At 47.7% G+C, this 21,693-nt stretch overlaps 1 protein-coding gene across 5 annotated transcripts in view; it reads right to left on the minus strand.

Annotated features, from left to right (window-relative positions):
• LOC146833173 (eukaryotic translation initiation factor 4B-like) overlaps positions 1–21,693 on the minus strand; it is a 443,619-nt gene that overhangs the window by 121,049 nt on the left and 300,877 nt on the right. For all 5 annotated transcript variants that reach the window (XM_085600827.1, XM_085600828.1, XM_085600825.1 and 2 more), the window contains exon 11: positions 19,485–19,707. In XM_085600827.1, the coding sequence (XP_085456953.1) occupies positions 19,485–19,707 (223 nt within the window). The remainder of the gene's footprint in view (positions 1–19,484; positions 19,708–21,693) is intronic.

The raw sequence follows: 21,693 nt of genomic DNA on the forward strand, positions 1-21,693 counted from the left end.
TGCAGTGTCTGTGTCCTTTTTTATTTTTTCTAGTGTGGTGTAAACCTCTGGCCCGAATAAGTAGTCTGGGTTGACCGGCTGGTTGAGGATGTTATTTTGCACCTCAGGTTTGAATCCGGAGATTCGTAACCAGGCGTGTCGTCGTAACATGACGCTAGTGTTTATGGCTCTGGCAGCTGTATCTGCGGCATCCAGTGCACACTTGATGGATGCGTTTGAGGAGTTGTCCCTCTCTGATGAGGATCTCTGCTCCCTCTTTGTATTGGTCAGGGAGATGTTGTAGTAAGGTTTCTAGTGTGTCATAATGCGCTCGGTCGTAGCGAGCCAGGAGCGCCTGAGTATTGGCAATACACCATATGTTAGCTGCTTGGGCTGCAACCCGTTTGCCGGAGGTCTCTAACACCTTGGACTCTTTGTCCGGGGGAGGAGCATCCCCAGTCTGCGAGTGCGCCCGTTTACGAGCATTCGCGACTACTATGGAATCCAGAGGCAACTGTCCTCTAATATAGGTAGGATCCCCAGGCGCTGACCTATATTTTTTGTCGATTCTGGGGTTTATTACTCTTGCCCTGGTCTGTTCTTTGAAAATGTCCTTTGCTGGTTTGAGGACACCTTTCAACATGGGTCGAGTTTTAATAGGTCTTTGAGGATGCGAAAGTATCCATGAGAAAATCGTCCTTGATGGTGTCAGAGTGGAGTTGAACACCATGATTGGCCGCAGCACGTTCAATGAGGGCGTTGAATGCGGCAGTGTCCTCTGTGGGAGACGTTTTTGCACCATATAGCTGCGTGTCCTGCGTATCCATAGGTGCGTTTGAGTCTACAGGGTCATCCCAAGCTTGGTCAGGGTCCTGTTGGCCTTCAGGGTCCATGTCTCCGGGGTAGGGGACGTGGTCACCTATGTAGTCCTCCAAAACGTCGGTTTCGGAGTGTGCCGGAGAGAAGGACTGTGGATCTTGGTGAGAGGTATGGAGAGGCTTGTAAAGAATTGGTTCCGGATCCACTGGCAGCTTTTTCTTTAGTGGGATCCGGTAGGAGTCCAAAGCTGGCTCGGAAGTTATCTTCCTCTTGTGAAGCATCATTCTGCCTGTTGCAGCATCGATGATGTGTGATGGCGACGTCTCCGTAGGAGAGTGTTCTGCAGGTGTGATCCTGGTGTGGGTGACACGTGTTCTGATTTCGAACAGTTTTGGCGCCGTGGATGGTGGCAGGCCAAAAGTGATGTTGGCCGGTGCCGGAGAAGCTTTTTGAGCCTTTTTCGGCTCGGAGCTTGATGTGTCCTGGAGGGCCGCCTTATCTTTGATGCGTTGCAAGGATGCTGAAACTTGCCGCACCTGGAACGCTGACGGTTCTTTGGCGCCGACCGGTTCCGTTGAGGCAGGCGTGGACTTCTTCGGTGCCACGGGGTCATCGAGTCGAGGAGAGGTAGTAGCTGTCGACAGCGTCGATGATTGTGCCTTTGGTGCTGCTTTCGAAGTGGTGTGAGATCCAGCAGCCATTTTGACCTTTGTGGTCGGAGCCGATTGTTTCGGTGCCGGGAGCCGAGGCGGTTTGGCGGTACCGATGGTCTTTTTCCGTGCGTCGGCGCCGACGTCGGCTGCTGCAAGCTCGGCACCGAAGTCCCGTTTGGTGCGGTCGGTGCCGACGGGTTTGGCTGGCGTCGAAGGTGTGGTGGGCTTCGATCCGACCAGTGTGACTTTCAGTTTCGGTTTCTGCTGAACCGATACGGCTTTCGGTTTCGATGAAGGGAAACCAGCCGTTTTGGGTAGTAAAGGCTGCCGCTGAATGTCCGAGGCCGGTGCCGAATGGATGCGGGATAGGTCTTGGGTAAGGCCCGAAGGCGATCCCTCGACCGGAGCCATAGACTGACGCACTGGGATTTCCACAGTCTGTACGGGTAGGCCTTGCTCGTCACCGGAGCTACTCTCTTCGGCCCCTAAGGCCTCATTGTAGTCTCCTACGTCGGTGTCGGCTTAGTCTCTGTGAAAGAGTTCTTCGACGTCTTCCGATCCGGAGTCGTGTTCGGAAGCGGGGCTGGAGGGTAGGTTCTCCACGTCTTCCACATCTTCGTCCTCGGCGTTGAAGATGTCGGTCGGGGCCGGTGCCGCTTGCTGCGCTTCGAGCCTCGCTGCTAGACGATTCCGGAGAGTCTTCTTGGATCGGAATCGGGCACAGGCCATACATGTGGACTCGTCGTGATCCGGTGAAAGGCATTTGTTGCACACCGGGTGGACATCGACATGGGGATATTTCGCATTGCATACAGGGCACCGCTTGAATGGCGTCCTCGATTCCATCGTCGATGTCGGGTCGATGGTCGGGTATGATGCGAAAAAGTTGGTCTGGAAGTTAGTAAACTAACAAATAACTATCGATACCGATCGGGAACAGTACCGACGCGAACTAAAGGCCTTTTGGCCTGTAAAAAGTTTTTCCTAACTTGAGTTAAGATAAGCACATCCGAACCCAATGGCGGAAAAAAACAATGAGGATGGAGAGGATGCCCATGCGCACTGTAGTCCAGGGGAGGAGTCACCTATCCCAGGATACTTCGAAGACTCTTCCAGGACAACAACGTGCAAACATCCGGACCCAACACTAGGCGGCGATCTATGCACAGATATGAATTCAGCAGCCCACATGCCTCGAACCATATGTTTTTTCCAAGTCGTTCATTATCCTGATGCTGCTAAAAAGGTTTATTTGGGTGGAAATACATTTTTATTGTTAAAGTCAATGCTAACCACTGTGTTATGTTGTGAATCCTGAGTTTGTGCTTCTCCAGACCAAGCACTCTTTAAAAATGACTACTAGTATGAATGACATGTGAATCCTACACCTTGTAGTCACATTTGCCTTATATAACATTTTCTATACACTGATTTACACGTATAAATCATTGTCACTATGGGGCAGATTTACAAGGAAAGTGCCGCACTGAGTCACTTTCAAAGCACAGGGATGCAACATACTTACAACAATATGTCGCATCTCTGTGCTTCTCCCTGCGCTGGCGCACAAACTGCTGCCATGAGCCTGCACAGGCACATTTGCATCATGGTGCAAGGATGCCTGCGTCGTGGGGAGATTGTTTATATGCAGGAAGGGTTCCCTTCAAGTACATAAACAATCAGAAATGGCGTTTTTTTACTTCTAAGTGTCCTGCATTAGCACACATAGAACTTGTACAACTTCATAGTTTTACTGATTGTTTATGTGCAGGAAGGGACGCCTTCCTGTACATAAACAATCACCAGAGGTGATATCCTCTTTCTATGCGTGCTGCAGTATGCAAAACGCATAGAAAGAAGAAAAAACCAGGAGAAATGAATATATTTCTCCTCGTTGCTCCTCCCTACGCCTCCCCTGGGGAGGCATAGTATTCAGACACATTAAATGTGTCTGTTTTAATGGGTTTTACGTGGGAACACACCCCTTTTACGCAAAGGGGTGTGTGCAAATGGACCATATTTACAAGACCAGGAAAAGTCACGCAGGGTGGCTTTTCCTGCCTTGGAAATATGGGGCACTAAAATAAGTCACCGCTGCGTCACTTTTTGTGACGCACCCGTGGCGCAAGGGGCTTGTAAATCTGCCCCTATATGTGTGTGATGTAAAGTGCTCTGACATCCTTCAGTGATATGAGAGATGCTATAAGTATAAAACAAAAGAAATACATGTGACCGAGGAGCTATGGAGAGATGAGAGGCATTGTTGGAGGGTGATAATAAGGGAATAATTGAAGAACCCTAACAAAGATTGTCATATTCTGGTGCATAGTAAGGTCATCATTTACTATTCTTTAAAAGCTGATACAATTTAATATAAACTGATAAATTTGTTGTAGAATGCACCATGGTTTCCTAAATTTTCTTGGGAGGAGAGCCTCCCAAAGCCCCCTTTGTAGTGGTCAGGCTCACTCACTGCACTTGGTGTGCACTGTATGGGGACTGCTCTGAAAACATTTGCCATGGCTGCTTTGGGTTTCCAGTCTGGCCCTAGCAGGAGCCTCATACTGCGAAATAAAACCAACCATTTAAAAGTTAGTCACCGAGATGCAGCACTAACCTTCCTGTTTTTTGCAAATTCTTTCAATATAAAATACTAAAATCCTTAGTAATTCAAGTATTTGTTTTGTGTGCACACGTGTGTTGATTGTTTTCGAATTACTGTTTTAATGTTTGAAATTTAAATCATACAAATTGCTTGGGGGTCCCTGGCTTCCAGAGGTGACTCAATGGGGGTCCTCAGGAGTCAAAAGTTTGGGAACCACTGCACTAAACGATCCACCCGTCCTGACTGTCTCCTTACCCCCCCCCTCCTCACCCTTATACCCCTCCTGAACCCAGCCTACCCCCACTACAATTAAAAAAACACACATCTTGGACTAATTTTCACCCCGTTACCGAACTCGAAGTCTCCATCATAACCAAACTCAAACCGTCCTCACACTCAAAAGACCCAATCCCCTCTAGTCTCATACAGGATCTCAACCACATCATTGCCCCGTACTGGACCAACATCAACACCTCCTTTTCCACAGGTAGTGTCCCGGACTCACTTCAACTCGGTCAAATCACACCTATCCCTAAAAATCCCTCTTCAGACCCAAATGACCTGAAGAACCTCCGCCCTATCTCCAACCTACCTCTCCTTTCCAAAGCCCTGGAAAAATGTGTCCTGCTCCAACTAGATAAACACATTAACAACTTCAACATCCTTGACCCCCTGCAATCCGGCTTTAGAAAAGGCTGCAGCACGGAAACCACCATGTTAAACATAATCGAGGACATCCACTCTTCCCTTGACAACCGTGAAGCCTGTCTACTCATTCTCCTTGACCTCTTGGCTGCCTTTGATACAGTCAACCACAACTACCTTCTAAACTCACTCAAGTCCCGCTTTGGCCTTAACGGCCAGGTCCTTAAATAGTTCAACTCTTTTCTTCAACACAGAACACAACAAGTCAGACTGAACGACTATCTAACCCCTCTCCGGTCACCCTAGGTGTCCCCAAGGCTCTATTCTCTCCCCTTCACCCTCTTTATGGAACCTCTTGCGCTCATCCTGAAACAAGCAGGAATTAACTACCACCTCTATGCGGAGACAACTTTACTACAAAATTAGGTCCCACGCTGATATACTTCATCTTAACCTCACCTTAAACAAGATCCAACACTGGTTTCACACGAACCATCTCAAACTGAACCCCAAGAAAATTGCAATCATCCTTTTCTCCCCTAAGAACAACGGACTTCCCATCCAAAACTGGATCTCGGACCTCAATGCACTCAACTGCTCGCTCTCTGTCCAACTCGGCGAAATCCCTTGGTTTCACCATTGACAAAAATCTTACCCTCAACAAACAAAAAACTCAGCTAAAGGAGTTCTCTTCACTCTCCGTCACCTGAAGAAAATCAAACCCCTCATCCCTCCCGAAGATTTCAAATGGGTCGTCCAATCCCTGGTACTCTCAAAAATGGACTATGGTAATGCTATGCTCACAGGAACCCTTAAAGTCCACCTAGCCCCACTCAGATCTGTGCTCCACCTAGCAGCCAGACTTATCACTGGCTACAATCGTTTTGACCACATCTCCACATCCCTGAAGGCTGTCAACTGGCTTCCAGCTGAAGGTAGATCCTCCTATAAGACAGCATGCATCACACACAAAGCCCTACACCAAAATGCCTCGCTGTACCTCGCGAACAAACTTAAAAAAGCGGGCTGCGCCAGAACGAGGAGGAGCACAAACTCCATCCTCCTCATCCCCCCCTTATTCAAAAAGAAAACTACTCAATCTTGCTCCTTCTCTGGAAACGTGCCTATCATATGAAATGCCCTTCCAAAAAAATTGCGCTGCATCCCCTCCTACAGTGCCTTCAAAAAAGACCTGAAACTACACCTACGCAAATACTGGGGTCCTCAATCAGTCCTCTGACCTCACCCCCCTCTACTTCTTTGCCTCCCTTTCACCCATCCCCTGTTTATATCCCTATCCTACTCCCTCCTCCCCTGAAGCCTGGTCGCCCCATCTACCACTTTATACATATATCTACCAGCTTTTGTTATGTATATATCCACTAGACCTCAATGAAACGTTTGTTATTGTATCGTTTATAGCTCAGCCCTGAAGCATGTTCCCATCACCAGCCACTTTACATGCAAATGTATATGCTTTTGTAGTGACCATGTTATTCAGACCTCACTGGAGCGTCTGTTTTTGTTGTATTGTATATACTGAGTTTTTGATCAACTCTTGGAATCTTGTTTAGGCACCTGTGAAGCGCTCTGATACCTCCGGGTCTAGCCAGCGCTATATAAAACCTGCAAATAAATAAACAAATAAATTAAATAGTTTTTGATATGGCCTGTAAGTTGAAGTGACCCCCACCCCCCCAGACTGTCAGCCTAAGTGGGAGGAGTTAAAACATGGTTTTCAGTCTGCCACTGCAGACTGGAAGTGCAGTATTAATCTGCTAACTCAACTATGCTATTTAAGGTAATGGCAAAGCCGGAACTTCCCTTTTTCACATATGTACGTTAGGCCCAACAATCACTATGATAGAGTGCCCATTGGCAAGTACAGAGTTACAGGCGGACACCTCAGCCTTGCTAACTACTGAATGGGACGATTACAGTTGGTACTGTAAGGTATCAAAAGAATCAATGCATTAAATCAGATTTAATGGTCAAATCGAATTTAATGCCGCGAAGAGCAACTTCAAAGACTGTACCGGCGTGGACTGCACCTGCTGAACCTGGTGGCTAGCAAAAAGGAATGTGCCCGCTGCGTCCTGATCGAGGGGTAGTCTTCGGAGCCCAGCCAAAGCTAAGACTCCAAGGGTCAGTGAGTTGGCATACCCTGCACAGTCTTCAATCCACTGCAACCGTGCAGCACCATGGACAAGGACCAGATGCACAAAATTGCACTAGAGGTTGCTGAATCCAGGAGTATCAGCGTGCAGCTGGGATCTCCAGCAGACGAGTTATCGACACAGGAAGAGACTGGCCTGGGACTTACTGGTAGTCCAGTGGTAACTGGACCTATGCCAGCACTGAGAGGACTTGGAGGGAAGTCGATCCTGTGACCAGGACACCCTCAGCCCCTTGTTGGACCAAGGAGTAGTCGCAGCAAGACCCCCGTCGCTCACATCGCATCAACAGCATTATTAGAGCGTCTTCAGGCTCCTTCATCCACTGCATCAGGACCACTTTTATAGGAAAGCCCTGCAAAGGATAAAAGTCCCTGAAACAGACTGAAGACTGCTTCTCCTGCTGAGGTAAGTGTTTGAGGACCTTGCTGGTCCCCCTGATTGACTCCCCAACGGCGTTGGTCACCTAAAGTGACTCCAAGTGACTACATAACTTACCCAAACTTTAGTCAAAAGGTTTTTAAGTATCAAATTGTTGAATTTGCCAGTGCTTGTTCGCGGTCAAGTGAAAATCTATTTACCATAACTTGCAAATTCTAGATCCCTGGAATCCTCCAGTGGATCTTTTTTGTTGTGGTGTATAAAAATACAGTCTACTTTCATAAACTGGTGTCGGATTTCTTTGGTGTCCTGTAAATTTCATTAATTGTTTTAGTGCTGTTTACATGCTTTACACTTGTTCCTTTGTGTAAGCCTTGCTGCACACAGCCACCCAGGGCTAAGCTAAAGGTTTGACAAACTAAACCCAAGGGTCCTAAACAGGCTGGTAAGTATTGCACTGTGAGGTCACAACCAAACCATATAATACACCCCATTTCCTCACAAACTCCAAGCACATAAATGTTTCGGAATTCAAATTCAAACAGCTTATCTCCCCTTGCTCGCTCATCCCCATCCTGCAATGCTTCAAGCCTCAATTTAAGCCCCTTCTGCTCACCACCACTCTTGCCCTGAACATTGAGCGCCTTTCCACTCCATCCAGCTCTCTAATGCTCTTCAATGTTTTTGTATTATCAATCCTCCCATTACATCATCTGCCTCAACTCATATATACAACCAGCTCATGCTCCTGACTTTACTCAACCAAAAATCCAACCATCTCCACCCTGCCAACCAGATCAAATTAATGAGTGAAACCCCCTTGATATGAACCACTGTGTGCTATGTACTATTGGGATTTGACCCATCCCTTCTGATGCATTGCCATCTCAGGGCTTTTGTGGTGAACTGTACAGAAGCAACTGGCCTTCTACTGCAAAATCAAGCTAGACTCTGAATAATACACACCGAAGAACGAAAAGTTTCTTACCTGTCGGTGTAGTTTTGCAGCTTGAAGATCTTTCTGGATTCACTATGCTGTGCATTATTCCGCGATCTTGTGGTTGGGTCCGGATTCGTAGTCTTTTCTTTGTTTTTTTTTTTTTTTTTGTAGCCCAGGTGGGCGGCGACGACCACCATTTGGTGCACCTTCCGTAACGTCGTCGTGCTTCCTGCGGAAGTCCCACCTTTGGGGCGCCATCTTCGGGTTCTTTTTTCCCCTCTTTTTTTTTTTTTACCCTAGGCGATTGCTTAATCCTTTTGTCCATTTTCTGAACGTTTCCATTTCTTAGATCTTTTCCATTTTACCCCCTCTTCCTCCAGCCTCATCTTCCTGGCGGAGGTGGGTGGGTTCGCTAGTGAATCCAGAAAGATCTTCAAGCTGCAAAACTACACCGACAGGTAAGAAACTTTTCGTTTTGCAGCGTGAATCTTTCTGGATTCACTATGCTGTGCATAGACTTTGTAGCGGTTTTCCTAATTTTGTGGTGGCTGGGTGGAAGATGATCGTTGGTCGTTGAAAATGTGTTGTAGCACCTTCTGTCCGACCTGTGCTTCCTTATTCATCTGAATGTCCACGCAGTAGTGTTTTGTGAACGTGTGCACAGATGCCCAAGTTGCAGCCAGACAAATGTCTTGGATGGGCGTGTTTGCTAGGAAGGCAACGGTGGCCCCCTTCTTCCTTGTGGAGTGAGCCTGGGGCCCCTCCGCTAGCTCCTGTCCAGCCTGTTTGTGACAGAATTGAATAGTGAGGGCAATCCACCTAGCGATGGTGCCCTTGGTCACTGGTCTACCCATGAAGCTAGTAGCAAAGGACACAAACAGCTGCTTCGACTTCCTGAGTTCCTTGGTTCTTTCAATGTAGTGCATCACCGCTCTCCTGGCATCGAGGGTGTGCAGTGCCTTTTCTGCGTTTGTAGTCGGGTTTTGGAAGAAACTTGGTATCTGGATACTCTGATTCATGTGGAACGCCGACACTACCTTGGGCATGAAGTGTGGGTCCGTCCTCAGGACTACCCTGTCTTTGTGAATTTGAATGTAGGGTTCCTGTAGCGTTAGTGCCTGAAGCTCGCTCACCCTGCGTAGTGAGGTTATGGCCACTAGAAAGGCAGTTTTCATCGTCAACATTTGCAGAGTGGCCTTGTGAATGGGTTCAAACGGCGCCTTCATGAGCTCCGTCAGAACCACGTTTAAATTCCATGCCGGCGGCGGCAACCTTTTCGGGGGGGGCCATTCTTTTGGCTCCCTCCATGAATCTCTTCACCACCTGCGAGGTGAAGAAACTTGTACCCTTCTCACCTCTGGTGTAGGCAACGATCGCTGCTAAGTGTACCCTTAGGGAGCTCGAGCAGAGGTTACTCTTTAGAAGGTGTGTGAGGTACCTCAGCACAGTTGAGTCTCTTGTCATTCTGTTTTGCAGGCCTTTTTTCCTGCACCACACCGTGAATCTTCCATTTTGCGCTGTAGCATTTTCTTGTAGTTGGTTTTCTTGCCTCCCGTAGCACACGCATAGTGCTCTGAGGCAACCTTAGGTGCGCGAACTCTAGGTCTTCAGGAGCCATGCTGCCAGGTTGAGGGTCTCTGGCTCTGGGTGCAGGACCTCCCCGTTTTGCATTGAGAGCAGGTCTTTTCTCCTCTCGAACCTGTACGGATTGCCTTGCGCCATTTCTTGAATTTGTGAGAACCATGTCTGCCTCGCCCACTGCGGGGCCACTAGGATTAGAGTCATGTTGCTGGTTCTGCACTTGCTGAGCACTGTGTGCAACAGGGGTATCGGTGGAAAGGCGTAGGCAAATGTCCTCGACCAGCTTATCCATAGGGCATTCCCCTGGGATTGCTGATCTGGTTCCCTGGACGCGAAGCTTTGGCATTTTGCATTTTGGCGTGTTGCAAATAGGTCTATTGTGGGAGTTCCCCATCTCCGGAAAAGCTTTTTTGTTTCCTGGCCATTGAGCTCCCACTCGTGAGATGCAGAGGTCTGCCTGCTTAGCCAGTCTGCTTCCACATTGTCCTTCCCCGGTAGGTGAATTGCCAGAAGATCTATTCTGAGAGGTATGGCCCATCTCCAAATCTCCTGAGCCAGAGAGGAGAGAGGGAACGACTGTGTCCCCCCCTGCTTGTTGATGTAGAACATTGCCGTGGTGTTGTCCGTTTGAACCAACACCCTCTGGTTGTACAGGTGCCTCTGGAATGCCTTCAGGGCTAGTAGGATTGTCTTCAACTCGAGGTAATTGATATGGCGAACCGCATCTGCTGGAGCCCACAGACCCCTCACTCTGAGGTTGTCCATGTGTGCCCCCCATCCCTTTTGCGATGCGTCCGTGGTAATGGTCATTGTTGGGTTTGGTGGTGTCAGGCTTCTCCCTGCTGTCATGTTGTCTCTGTTCCACCAAGTTATCTCCTCCTGCACTGCGTGCGTAACAACCACTAGATCCTCCCAACTTCCGTTTGCTTGTGACCATTGCTGTTGTAGCCATTCCTGGAATGGTCTCATGTGCAAGCGTACATTCGGCACTAGCTGGATACGCGACGCCATCATCCCCATCAATTTGCTCACCGCCCTCACTGTCAGAGCTCGCCCCTTCTGGTAGAGCCGCGTCTCCTTCAGTAGGGCATCTGTCCTCCTGTCGCTGGGCACCACGGTGCCGCACAGGGAGTTGATTTTTGCCCCCAGGAAAATCTTCACCTGCTCCGGTTCCATCGACGACTTCCCCCAGTGGATTGAGAACCCCAGGTTCGTGAGAGTGTCTGTTACGCGTTTTGCGTGTGCTGCGCACTTTTCGCGCGAGTTTGCCTTGACCAGCCAGTCGTCTAAGTAGGGGTAGACGTGTATCCCCTGTTTTCGTAGGTGGGCCGCGACCGCCGACAGGCATTTTGTAAAAACCCTTGGTGCTGAATTTAATCCGAATGCCAGGGTTGTGAACTGGTAGTGTTCCTGGTCGATGTTGAACCTTAGAAGTCCCTTGTGTCTTCGGTTTACTGGGATGTGCAGGTAGGCATCTTTGAGGTCCACGGTGACCATGAAGTCTCCGTGTCTTATTTGGGGCAGCACCTCCTGCAGCGAAGTCATCTTGAACCTTTGCGTTCTGACGAACTTGTTTAGGTATCGCAGGTCTAGGATGGGTCTGAGGCTCCCGTCTACCTTCGGGACCACGAAGTAGTTTGAGTAGACCCCCTTGTTGCGTTCTCTGAACGGCACTGGCTCTATGGCTTCCTTTTGTAGAAGCTTCCGTGTTTCTTCTCTGAGTAGGGTCAGTTCTTGTTCCGATCTCTGCCTTCCCCTTGGCTTCCTGTTTGGCGGTTTCCTTTCCAAATCTACGCAGTACCCGTACTGCATGATGTTTAGTATCCACTTGTCTGTGGTTATACGCTGCCACTCGTGAAGGTAGAGTCTCAGCCTTCCGCCTACTGGTGTTGTATGCTCGTAGGCTTCTGATCCTTCTCTCCCCCTCGATGTTACTGTTTCGCGCCTCACCCTTGGGGGCATGTCGAGGGTAGGCGTCCTCCTGCGTACAGAGTCACTTTGATGAGGGCTGCTCCCCCCCTCTCCTTCTCTGGCCACGTCCGTTTCCTCTCCCGAGAAAGGACTGGCCCCGGGGCTGGTACTGCCAATTTTGCTTCTGCTGACCCTGTCCGTGACCTTCACCCTGCTGACCCTGCTGGAACGTCTGGTGCGACGGGCCCTGCTGGTTTCCTCCCCTACCGTAGGGTCTCCTTGAGGGGTTGCCTCGCCTCATCCCTCTGTGCTGTAGGGCCCCTATGGACCTCGCCGTTTCGTTATCTCTTTTTAGCTGGGTGAGCTTCTCGTCAACTGTTGCTCCGAACAGTGTCTCTCCGTTGAAGGGGGTGCTAAGGATGTTGTTCTGCACCTCCGGTTTGAATCCCGAGATTCTTAACCATGCATGCCTTCTCTCGGTGACCCCTATGGCCATGAGTCTTGCTGAGGTCTCTGCCCCGTCCAACGCCGTCTTTATGCAGGAGTTGGCGATGTTTTTGCCTTCATCAACTAGGTGTGAGGCTCTCTGGCGGTATTCTTCGGGGAGGTGCTTTACTAACTCTCCCATCTCGTCCCAGTGCTGGTACTGGTGTCTATTGAGGAGAGCATTGGAATTCGCCATGCGCCAGTGCATAGCGGCGTTCCTCTCGACCTTTCTTCCTGTGAGGTCTATCCTCCTGCTCTCTTTATCAGGTGGTGGGCCCGAGGTTGCTGGTACGTTGGCCCTTCTCCTGGCCGTGGACGCTATGATGGAGTCTGCGGTCACGCTACCCTTGATGTAAGGGGGGTCGAGGGAAGAGTGCTTATACTTTTTCTCAGTCCTCGGAGTGATAGACCGGCAGGTCGCTGGTTCGGCTTTCGGCTTCTCTTCGTCGAGTTTGACGCCGAAGGCTGTCGCTGCGCTCCTGACCACCATATTGTACACCCCGATGTCGTCGGGTGGCGAAGGCCTCGAAGGGTACGTGTCCACGGACTCCTCCGGGTTCTCGGTGTCGAGATCCTGCCATTCAATCTCCTGGCTGGTCGATGGTGCCGAGCCGTAGACCGGCTGTTGGTCTTCTTCCTCGGCTTCCTCTTCATAATAGGTATCGTCTTCCTCTTAGAGATCCCTCATCAGTCCCTCGGTGTCGAATTCTTCCTCGACCTCGACGACGTCCGCCGATGAAATCGTTGGAATCTTGAATTCCTTCATCTTGGCGTCAAACTCCTTCTTCCTTTGAAGGATGTTCTCCATTTCGGCCTCGAGCCGCCTTTTCTTTTTCTCCATCTCAGAGATGCTTTCGGCGTCGACCGCGGATCTTTTCGTCGAAACTTGCGTCGACGTCGACCGTTCTTTCAGCGTCGATCGGGCCGCTCCCTGGGTTGTCTTCGACGACCCTTGCCTTTCGGCGTCTTTCGGCACCAGGGAGTCCTTCTCTAAGGATCCGCTCGGCCTCTTGTCCATGGTTCCCCCTTTGGTCGTCGAAATTTTCGGGGCCGGGGCTCCCTTCGTGGACTTAGACTCAGATTTTTTCGAGTCACCCTCGTGTTTGAGGTACTTTCTGTTTTTCGCTCGACGATTCTCTTACCTAGTCTTCTTTTTTCTTGTCGGTCTCTACGACCGTGAAGTTTGGCTGTCCCGGCGACGTTGTCCTCGTCGTCCGAGGAGAGGCCCAGAGCGTAGAGCGACGGGGCCTTATCCTTGCCATCCATGCTGGCGTTGGCTCTTCTCTGCCGATCTCTCACTCTGAGCGTCTTCGGCGCGAAGGCTGAGCAGGCGTTGCAGTCCTTACTCTGGTGTTCGACCGGTAGGCAGAGGTTGCAGACCGGATGCTGGTCCTTCTGGGCGAATTTGTGGTGGCAGTTTGGGCAGAACTTGAATGGCGTCTTGTCCATTGCGCTCAGGGCCTCTGAGTGCGCATTCTCCCCGGTCGAAGAAAAAAGGGCGCTGAACCTCCTTTCTTCGCTCTGCTGATGAAATAACCTCCTTTCCTGTGAAACTCCGATGTATGTCGACGAAACTCGCTTTTTTTTCTTCTTTCTTCGGTTGTAACTCTGGAGCTTCTCGATGACGATCCAGACCCAACGGCGGAAAAAAGAATCTGAAGATGGCGCCCCAAAGGTGGGACTTCCGCAGGAAGCACGACGACGTCACGGAAGGTGCACCAAATGGTGGTCGCCGCCGCCCACCTGGGCTACAAAAAAAAAAAAAAAAAAAAAAAAAAAAAACACAAAGAAAAGACTACGAATCCGGACCCAACCACAAGATCGCGGAATAATGCACAGCATAGTGAATCCAGAAAGATTCACGCTGCAAAACATAATGTTACTTACCTGTACGAGTAGTTTTTCTGTTTGAAGACATTTCTGGATTCACAAGCTATGCATTATTCTGCTACCTAGTGGTTGGTTATGAAATGGTCCGAGTCATTTGTTTTTGTGGGTGTCCGAGTTGTCAACTACTTGGTGCTCTGTCCTTCCTTGAATGATGTCATACATACACCCCAGAAGCACTTCAGTGTAGCTGCATCTTCGGATTATTTTTCTTTCCCCTTTAGTGACTCTTGTGTCTAGTGCTTCCCTTTTATATACTCCTACCTCCTTCTGTTGCAACTCCTCATTTTGGGGACAAGGGAAGGTCAAATGCAAATCCACAAAATTCTTGAAGCTGCAAAACTACTCCTACAAGTACATAGCCACTTCATTTTACACTGAATCTTTTCTGTATTCACATGCTGTGCATTTATTGTTTAGTGGCATTCTCTATTGGGACGCCTGGTTGAAATTTAGTGTATATTTGCAAAGAGTTGTCTCATTGCTTTGTCTCACCTGCGTTTCCTTGACCGCTAGTATTTCCACGCAGTGATGTTTTGTGAAGGCATGCACAGAAGACCACGTGACTGCCATGCAGATGTAATTTACGGACACCTGTGCCAAGAAAGACTGCCGCTCCCTCTTTCTCCAGTGTGCCCTTGGTTCTTCTCCAGTACACTCCTGTTGCCTTGCAGCATGACAAGACTTTCCACCTTGCAATAATTTAACTCTGGGCTATGGTCTTTTGGCAGACAAAGGTTACACTCGTTGTGGGGTTCTTTCTGGTCGACCTTGTAGTGGCACTTTGGGCAAAATCTAAAGAGTATTCTCCATTCCCTCTGTTCATTCTCCGACCAACATGGTACAGGTAAAAACCTCCAAATTTTGAGTTGTTCGGAGCTTTCCTTGAATAGCTCAAGGTCTTTTGATGGCAGTTTTCCCCAATTGGCCAGTGTTTCAGTTCCTTCATTGAAAATATTTATACATCTTCACTTCTTCAGCTCTAGGGCGCTCTGATGTACTACCATAACCAATGGCAAAAGAATCAGAATTTGGTGACCACGCTGAGGGTTTCCTGGAGCATACATCTGACATCATGCTAGGAGGTACTTAGCACCAAACGGCTGACAAGGCCCACAAGAAAAAGATGCAACTAAAAGGGAATTTAGAGCCTAACCATCAAAACGAGGAAAAAGGAGTAGCATGTGAATCTAGAAAAGACTCCTGTTGCAAAACCAGAGCTTTTACGAAATTAACTGTAAACTTCATGGTAAATAAGGGGAGGGGGAAAAAGATTCACAAAGCGTTTTTTCCTCCTTCTAGCTCTCATCTTCATTAATCTTAACTGATGCCTCACTTTTTGTCTATCAAATATATTATATATTAAGACAGTACTATCTTGGTTTCTCGAAATAGTTGCATATATGTCATGTCAAATCCAGTGGCGGCTGGTATTAAGGGGCGTAGGGGGCGTTGCCCCACCTACCAGCATCGGGGAAAACTAAAGGGAGATATTAGAGAATGAACACCATGGAAAAGAAGTGCTCACTGCTTGGTGCTCCGAAACAAAAAAAAGATTTTACATAGTTTCAGTGAAAATATGTAAAATCTTTTTTTTGTGCTTGTCTCGATCTCGAAGAGTCTTCCTGTGCGCATATGCAAAGGGGGGAGAGGACTATTCCTCGCCCTCGAGGCAAGCGAGGAGGCTGGTGACATCAGCCTTGAGGGAGTGGCTGCATAAAGCGGCAGTGCATGTATTTCAAATGGGGCCCTAAGGAATTGGCCCAGGGCGCGGTCAGTGGAGCGCCATTCAGGATAATGGGAAGGGGCAGGGCTGGCTCACAGTGCAGGGGGTGGTAACAGTTTCAGCACTCCTTTCGCCTCCGTGAATTAGGCTTCCTGATTGGGTATGGCCGAGGCGACCTTAGGGGAGTGGCTACGTAACTTTGGTAGCTCCTATTTCCGGGACACAGTTGCTGGAAAAAGAAAGGCGGCGCCGCCTGCAGCCGTGGTTTCAAACGAGCGCGCAGCAGGTTCGTTGGTTTACTTTTATCAGATTAGTAACCTTTAGAAGGTGTGAAGTAGTAGCTGAAATAAGTGTAAGGTCTTTGTGTGCCATCTTCCTGCCCACCTATCACTCCTCTCTGTCGCCGTATTATGCCCCGGGCGCTAATACCCCTTTATCTGCTATCTGTACAAGTGGTTCTCAGTGTCACCGCCTCCATTATCAAGGCCTCCCTTTATGCCTGTTTGTGGGGTACGCTCTGTTGCTTGTTGGGATATTTCAGACCACCCCCCCCCCCCCATTAATCTCATGGACCATGATGCCACGTACCTGTGTTCGGTCCAGGGGCAGTAAACGCAGACCCGGACATGTAAACAGACTTGCCGCAGGAATGCGGAGTATTTCTACGCACGACCTCTCCAGAGCAACGGGGCATGTGTTTACCACACTGGTGGTGGGGCGAATTGTGGCAACCACCTTGAGGCCACCGTGACTGCACACTGTGACACAGGCCTCCAGGACACACTTCTGTCTGGGTCTGCGCTGGTTCGTAAACACATATGTAAATCAACCCAAAGGGTCTTCTTTCTGCTGCAGTAATTTAAAGTGCCTGCTTTAAATAGGCAAGACAGCAAAGAATTGTGCACTTATTTAAAGTGCATACTTTAAATACACGCAGCAACAAACCGGACACCCTTTCAGTTCATGTACATTTGTGTGTTTTACGAACTTGCGCAGAACATTTCGGCCCTGATGACACATGCTGCCTTTACGGAGGCACTTCTATCACGGAAGTGCTTGCTCTTAAATGCAGTGAGTGTGAGCTCACATTGTGCTTGCCGGCCGTCCCTTCTCTTACATGCTGCCACTTTCAGAGCCGCAGGCAAAGAGCCTTACCCGGAGCGGCAACGCATGTTTGTTTCTGTATTGTTTGTAACTTTTGAACCATTTGAACTAGAAACACATTTCTATGTGCTTATGGCAAATAGATAATTATTATGCGAAAATCGCAGTGGGCACAAAATTGCATAATTCTAGTGGCGCTGATTGTAATAAAACTACATGGTATGCTTCATATTTCAATGCAAATAACGGTGTATGGCAAAATTCGCACAACCGACCATCACTGCTGTATCGATATCACATCATGGTGCCTTGTTTCAGCATATTCTATTTTAACGTTTTCTGGTGAGTAACACTGCTGGGCATTGAGTGGGCCGGTAGCATTTTAGAACGGACATTGAAACGAGTCCCTGTGAAAAACACTGACAATTTGTGAACAACAAATGTAATAAGTATCCAGGTGACCCATGGCACTGATTTAGTTCCCGATTTTATTTCACTTATTTTACTGAATCTTTCACTCCATTAGAGTTTTAGCTGTTCCCAGGATTTTGCGTTTTTGGATTTTTATTTTGGGCAGCATATTACTCTTGTACAGTGCTTGCTTAGTTAGAACTGATTGCCTTAAGGTGCTTGGCTTTCGGAGCTCCTCTGCTGAATACCTAGGTAGTGAAAGCTCTCCTGGGTTCTCGCGGTCCTGGCCTTTGCTTAAAACTTGGAGTCTGCGGCACTTTAGGCATTTTAGACTCGGAAGCCACATTCTGAAAGAGTATCACCAAGTTCCAGCCCTCGCGCTCCTGACCCTGAGTTGGAAAAAGCTGTTCCAGGTATTATATTTACAAATGTACAATCTTTAGTCACCTCTGCAGAGAGCTGACCCTGCTGTCAGAATTACGTATCCTATACTTACCAGAGAGGAGAAAGTATTTGGAATCAGTCGATAGCAATAAATAACATTGATGGATAAGAATGTTTTTAGAAAGGCGAAACTACTTATGCTATAAGGCCTAGAATTATTTTTACTGTGCAGTGAATAAAAAGCAGTTGTCAAGTAAGCATTATTTTCAGCCACGTTTAACGCATGCAAAAAAATACTCTTTGCAATGAATGCCCTTTTATATGTTGTAATCTGGAAATTGACATTTGTTTACTGTAATTGAAATTCATTCAAGTCAAATAATGAGCAGGCAAAGCAATATATTAGATTGTGTTAGAGCAGGATGCCACCATTGCAGCTTAAGGGCAGGCCCTGCCTTACTTAAAGACCGTCCTTAAGATGAGATAAGACAGGTGCCTCACAGTGCTAACAGATAGCAAAAGGGTAATGCGTTGCATCTGGGAGCTGTAAATGTAACTATTTTGCTGGTAGGGAGGTGCCAAGGACAAAATGCATTTTGGCTGGCTGTGCCGATAATCCTGGCACGGTTTTTGTATACAACTGCATGAAACATGAATATTGTGTTGTCTAGTGATAAAGTACAAACAGTTGTAGGTCTGTCTCCCCTAAAAAAGTCATGAAAGATCACCAGAATTCACTGTGTCCCTGACTGCTGCTTGTTTGAGTCTCTGGTGGTCTATTTGCTGCTGATAAAGGTTTCTTTAGGCCCCCTCATATAGTAGAACTAGTATTTTTTACCATATGGGGAATTAGTGACATCTCTTTATTAATGTAATTACTGAACTTTCACAATTGCTTTATTAACCTTCCTGCTTTCTCAAATTTGCTTGAAAATGCACCATTCCCCCGAGTCCTCCATAGGTTGTTCCGGCTCGCTCGCTGCTCTTGCTCGCTGCGGTGCAGTATGACAATAATTTTACACCCCACCACTTTCAAATGTCACCAGCCGCCCCTGGTCAAATCAACTGCATTTGTCTGATCGTTTTTACACCCGTTTTGCTGAACCTCAAACAATAAAAAGAATTGAGCATGTTGCAGCCTGAGCCACTGAAAAGAAAACAAAATAAAAACATGGCGGCCAGCTAGCAACTCAGTCACGTGCTCTTGCAAGGAGAGACCAAATATGCGGATGTTATCCTTTTCCCCCTGGCTCTTGTGCTGCTAAATGGCACCCGTTTGTTTTATGTGTCTTAAGGGACCTAAAATACTCACCCCCCCCCCCCTCCCACAAAAAAAAGAACTCTTGCTGGCTGATGTATAGATGTATAGGATGGCGAAATAGTACCAGGGCAAGAGTATGTTTGAATAATACACCAAAATGTGCTGAAATAGTTCAAAAGAAATTAAACTTTTGCCAATCTTCAGGAAAACTAATGCTCAGTAGGCCGAGTCCAGTTTCATAAGAGAATATATAAACATCTGACTGACATTTAGACAAAAAAATTGACAAAAATCAAATCAGAACTACCATATAACATGCTGACATACTGGCTGTAAAAATAAAGGGTTCTTATTTACTCACCCAGTGGTTTGATATGTGAAGCAGCTTTTATACTCTACAGGGCAATTCTAGATGGACCCCACGCAAACTACGGTTACGAACCTAGGTCTCAGTTGAACACTAGATCTTTGTAGATAGAAACCTAGAGCTCACACAGAGTACGTTAGTGTACTGAGAAGGCCAGCACTTGCTCTTACCTTGTGGGCGATTGCTTGTCAGAGTCTGAGCTCAGTGAGCGGGTAGCGGGAGAGGTAGTGCTGCGCTTAACCCAGGCATTTTCCTTGGGCGGCGGGGCTGGCATCACCTTCAGGGGAAGGGGAGACTCTGCTTTTGGACCTTTGGAGCTGGGAGAGGTTGATTCGTCATCTTTATTAAAAACTTCATTTTCCACAGACTTTTCGCTTTCCCTCCTTCGTGTGCCTGAAGGGGGGAAAAAACCCAACACAATAAATGTTCTCATCCAAGTACAGTAGGCGGTGGTGTTGGGGGGAGAACTAAGCCTGGGTGGGATTTTAGCTGTGGATTATGTTAAAATTACATCATAAATGCCAAGTTCGTGCACTGGGTAGAACAGTGCACCCTTCGTTGATCCAAGGATCTTACTTGCCAGACAGGAAAACTACTTTTAAGAACAAGCATTGGCAAAACCAACAGGTTACATCTTTTGGCTTTGCCAAGGCAGACCATTTGAGTCATCACACATGCACCATGATGCTAAAATAGGCCCATTGTGATGGCGTGTGCATGCGCTGCCACAAAGAACCATGAGACGCCCACCATTTTGCTTTTTTGATTTATAACTCCAAGCTGGTGGATAAAGTAAATTAAAACAAATAAAATGTGCAGGACTGCACATTTGGAGAAAGGAGCCCTATGGTGTAAATTGGAGCTGGTAGGGGCCCTCTTAAAGTGTTTAACAAATGGGACTGGGGGGGGGGGGGGGGGTGTTTAAAGAAGAAAAAAAGCAGCAGGAAGGGGTGAGATGTGTCCAGCAATACATAGCTGCCAAGGTTTCAGATTGCTTAGCTGCGACATTTTCATAATTTCAGTGTAATTATGAGTGACATTCAACGTCTATAAGGGACACTTTCTCGCAAGAAAAGATCCAAGCAATGAAGACTAGGGAAACCTAGAAATAACTAAAATGACAAACATTCGAGCAACAACAAACAAAGCGTCGTCCTCTGGCCTCAGCCTCAAATCTTCCCAGCTCGGTTATCGTGAGTCTAGAGACAAGTCATAAATAATAATGCATGTGCACATTTTAATTTTAAAACAAAACTTTAAATTTAACAAGAATATGTGAACACAAATAAATAAGTTGAGTTGATACACATGGAATGAATGAGCCCACTATCTAGGTATATAAACGATCGAAATGATAAAATGAAAGTACAGATTCAGAGGCCACATTCAGACTCAGAGTCCAGATTTCTAACACCAGACACCTTGTACCGCTCACACTTTCTAAAATGTGTTTGCCACGTCCGTGTCCACAACCTCATCTGGGCTAACCATTTCCTACATCACTACTTGCAGAATGCTAAAATTAAATGCTTGCTTTACTAGTGTTCGATATAAATTACCAACATGTCAGTGATTGCACAGACGAGTTTTCCAGCCCGGCATTTTAAGTTAGACAGTCAGATGTTTTGAAAACATGATCTGCAGCAGGTCTGTTCTCTCGGGTCTCCTAATGATTGCGCATGAATGAGGCACAGCACGCACCAAACTGCATGGAAACGTTCAACCGCCCCCGTGGCCACAGAAGCTAACTTCAGTCTCATCACTTCTTGCTATCAAATGAATCCAGTGTTCATCGTTACCTGACCCAGTGTCACGTGATGAACCAGCCCAGGCTGAGCGCGTCTCAGCGGCTGAACAGATATGGATACAGCCATCACTCACAGCGGAGTCACCACGCCCATGCAAATCATTGCTGTAGGAGAGTAGGGTCTGCTATCCTATGGTCACCCCAAATTTTTGCTTTTTGCTTCACTGGTTTTTGACATATTGAGGCTGTGGGCCTGCCAATCAGACCCCCAGCCTGCTGTTCTCTCTACTAAATTTACACTATGCACCCTAGGTGCATAACCAATTGGAAGTGGATCACCCTGTGAGCCCCTGTACCAGTGTACACTAGGTACCCAGGGCATTGGTGTATCTAAGGCCTACCAGGGGCTGAAGCATGTATTGTGCCACCCCTGGCCTGGCCTAACAAATTTGACACAACTGGCTGATCACTCAGCTGGGGTAAGTTGTTGTAACCACCTCTTACTTAGGTGTAGTATACCTATACCTAACCTTAAATGGGACCCATGTTAACCTATAAGTCACTCCTATGGCAGGCCTTAACAATCCTGAAGGCAGAGTGCTTGGTTCCATGTGAGATGGTGCTCTGGCATG

The sequence above is a fragment of the Triturus cristatus genome, chromosome 4_2 (assembly GCF_964204655.1).
Source record: "Triturus cristatus chromosome 4_2, aTriCri1.1, whole genome shotgun sequence".
In the NCBI taxonomy this organism is placed as follows: domain Eukaryota; kingdom Metazoa; phylum Chordata; class Amphibia; order Caudata; family Salamandridae; genus Triturus; species Triturus cristatus.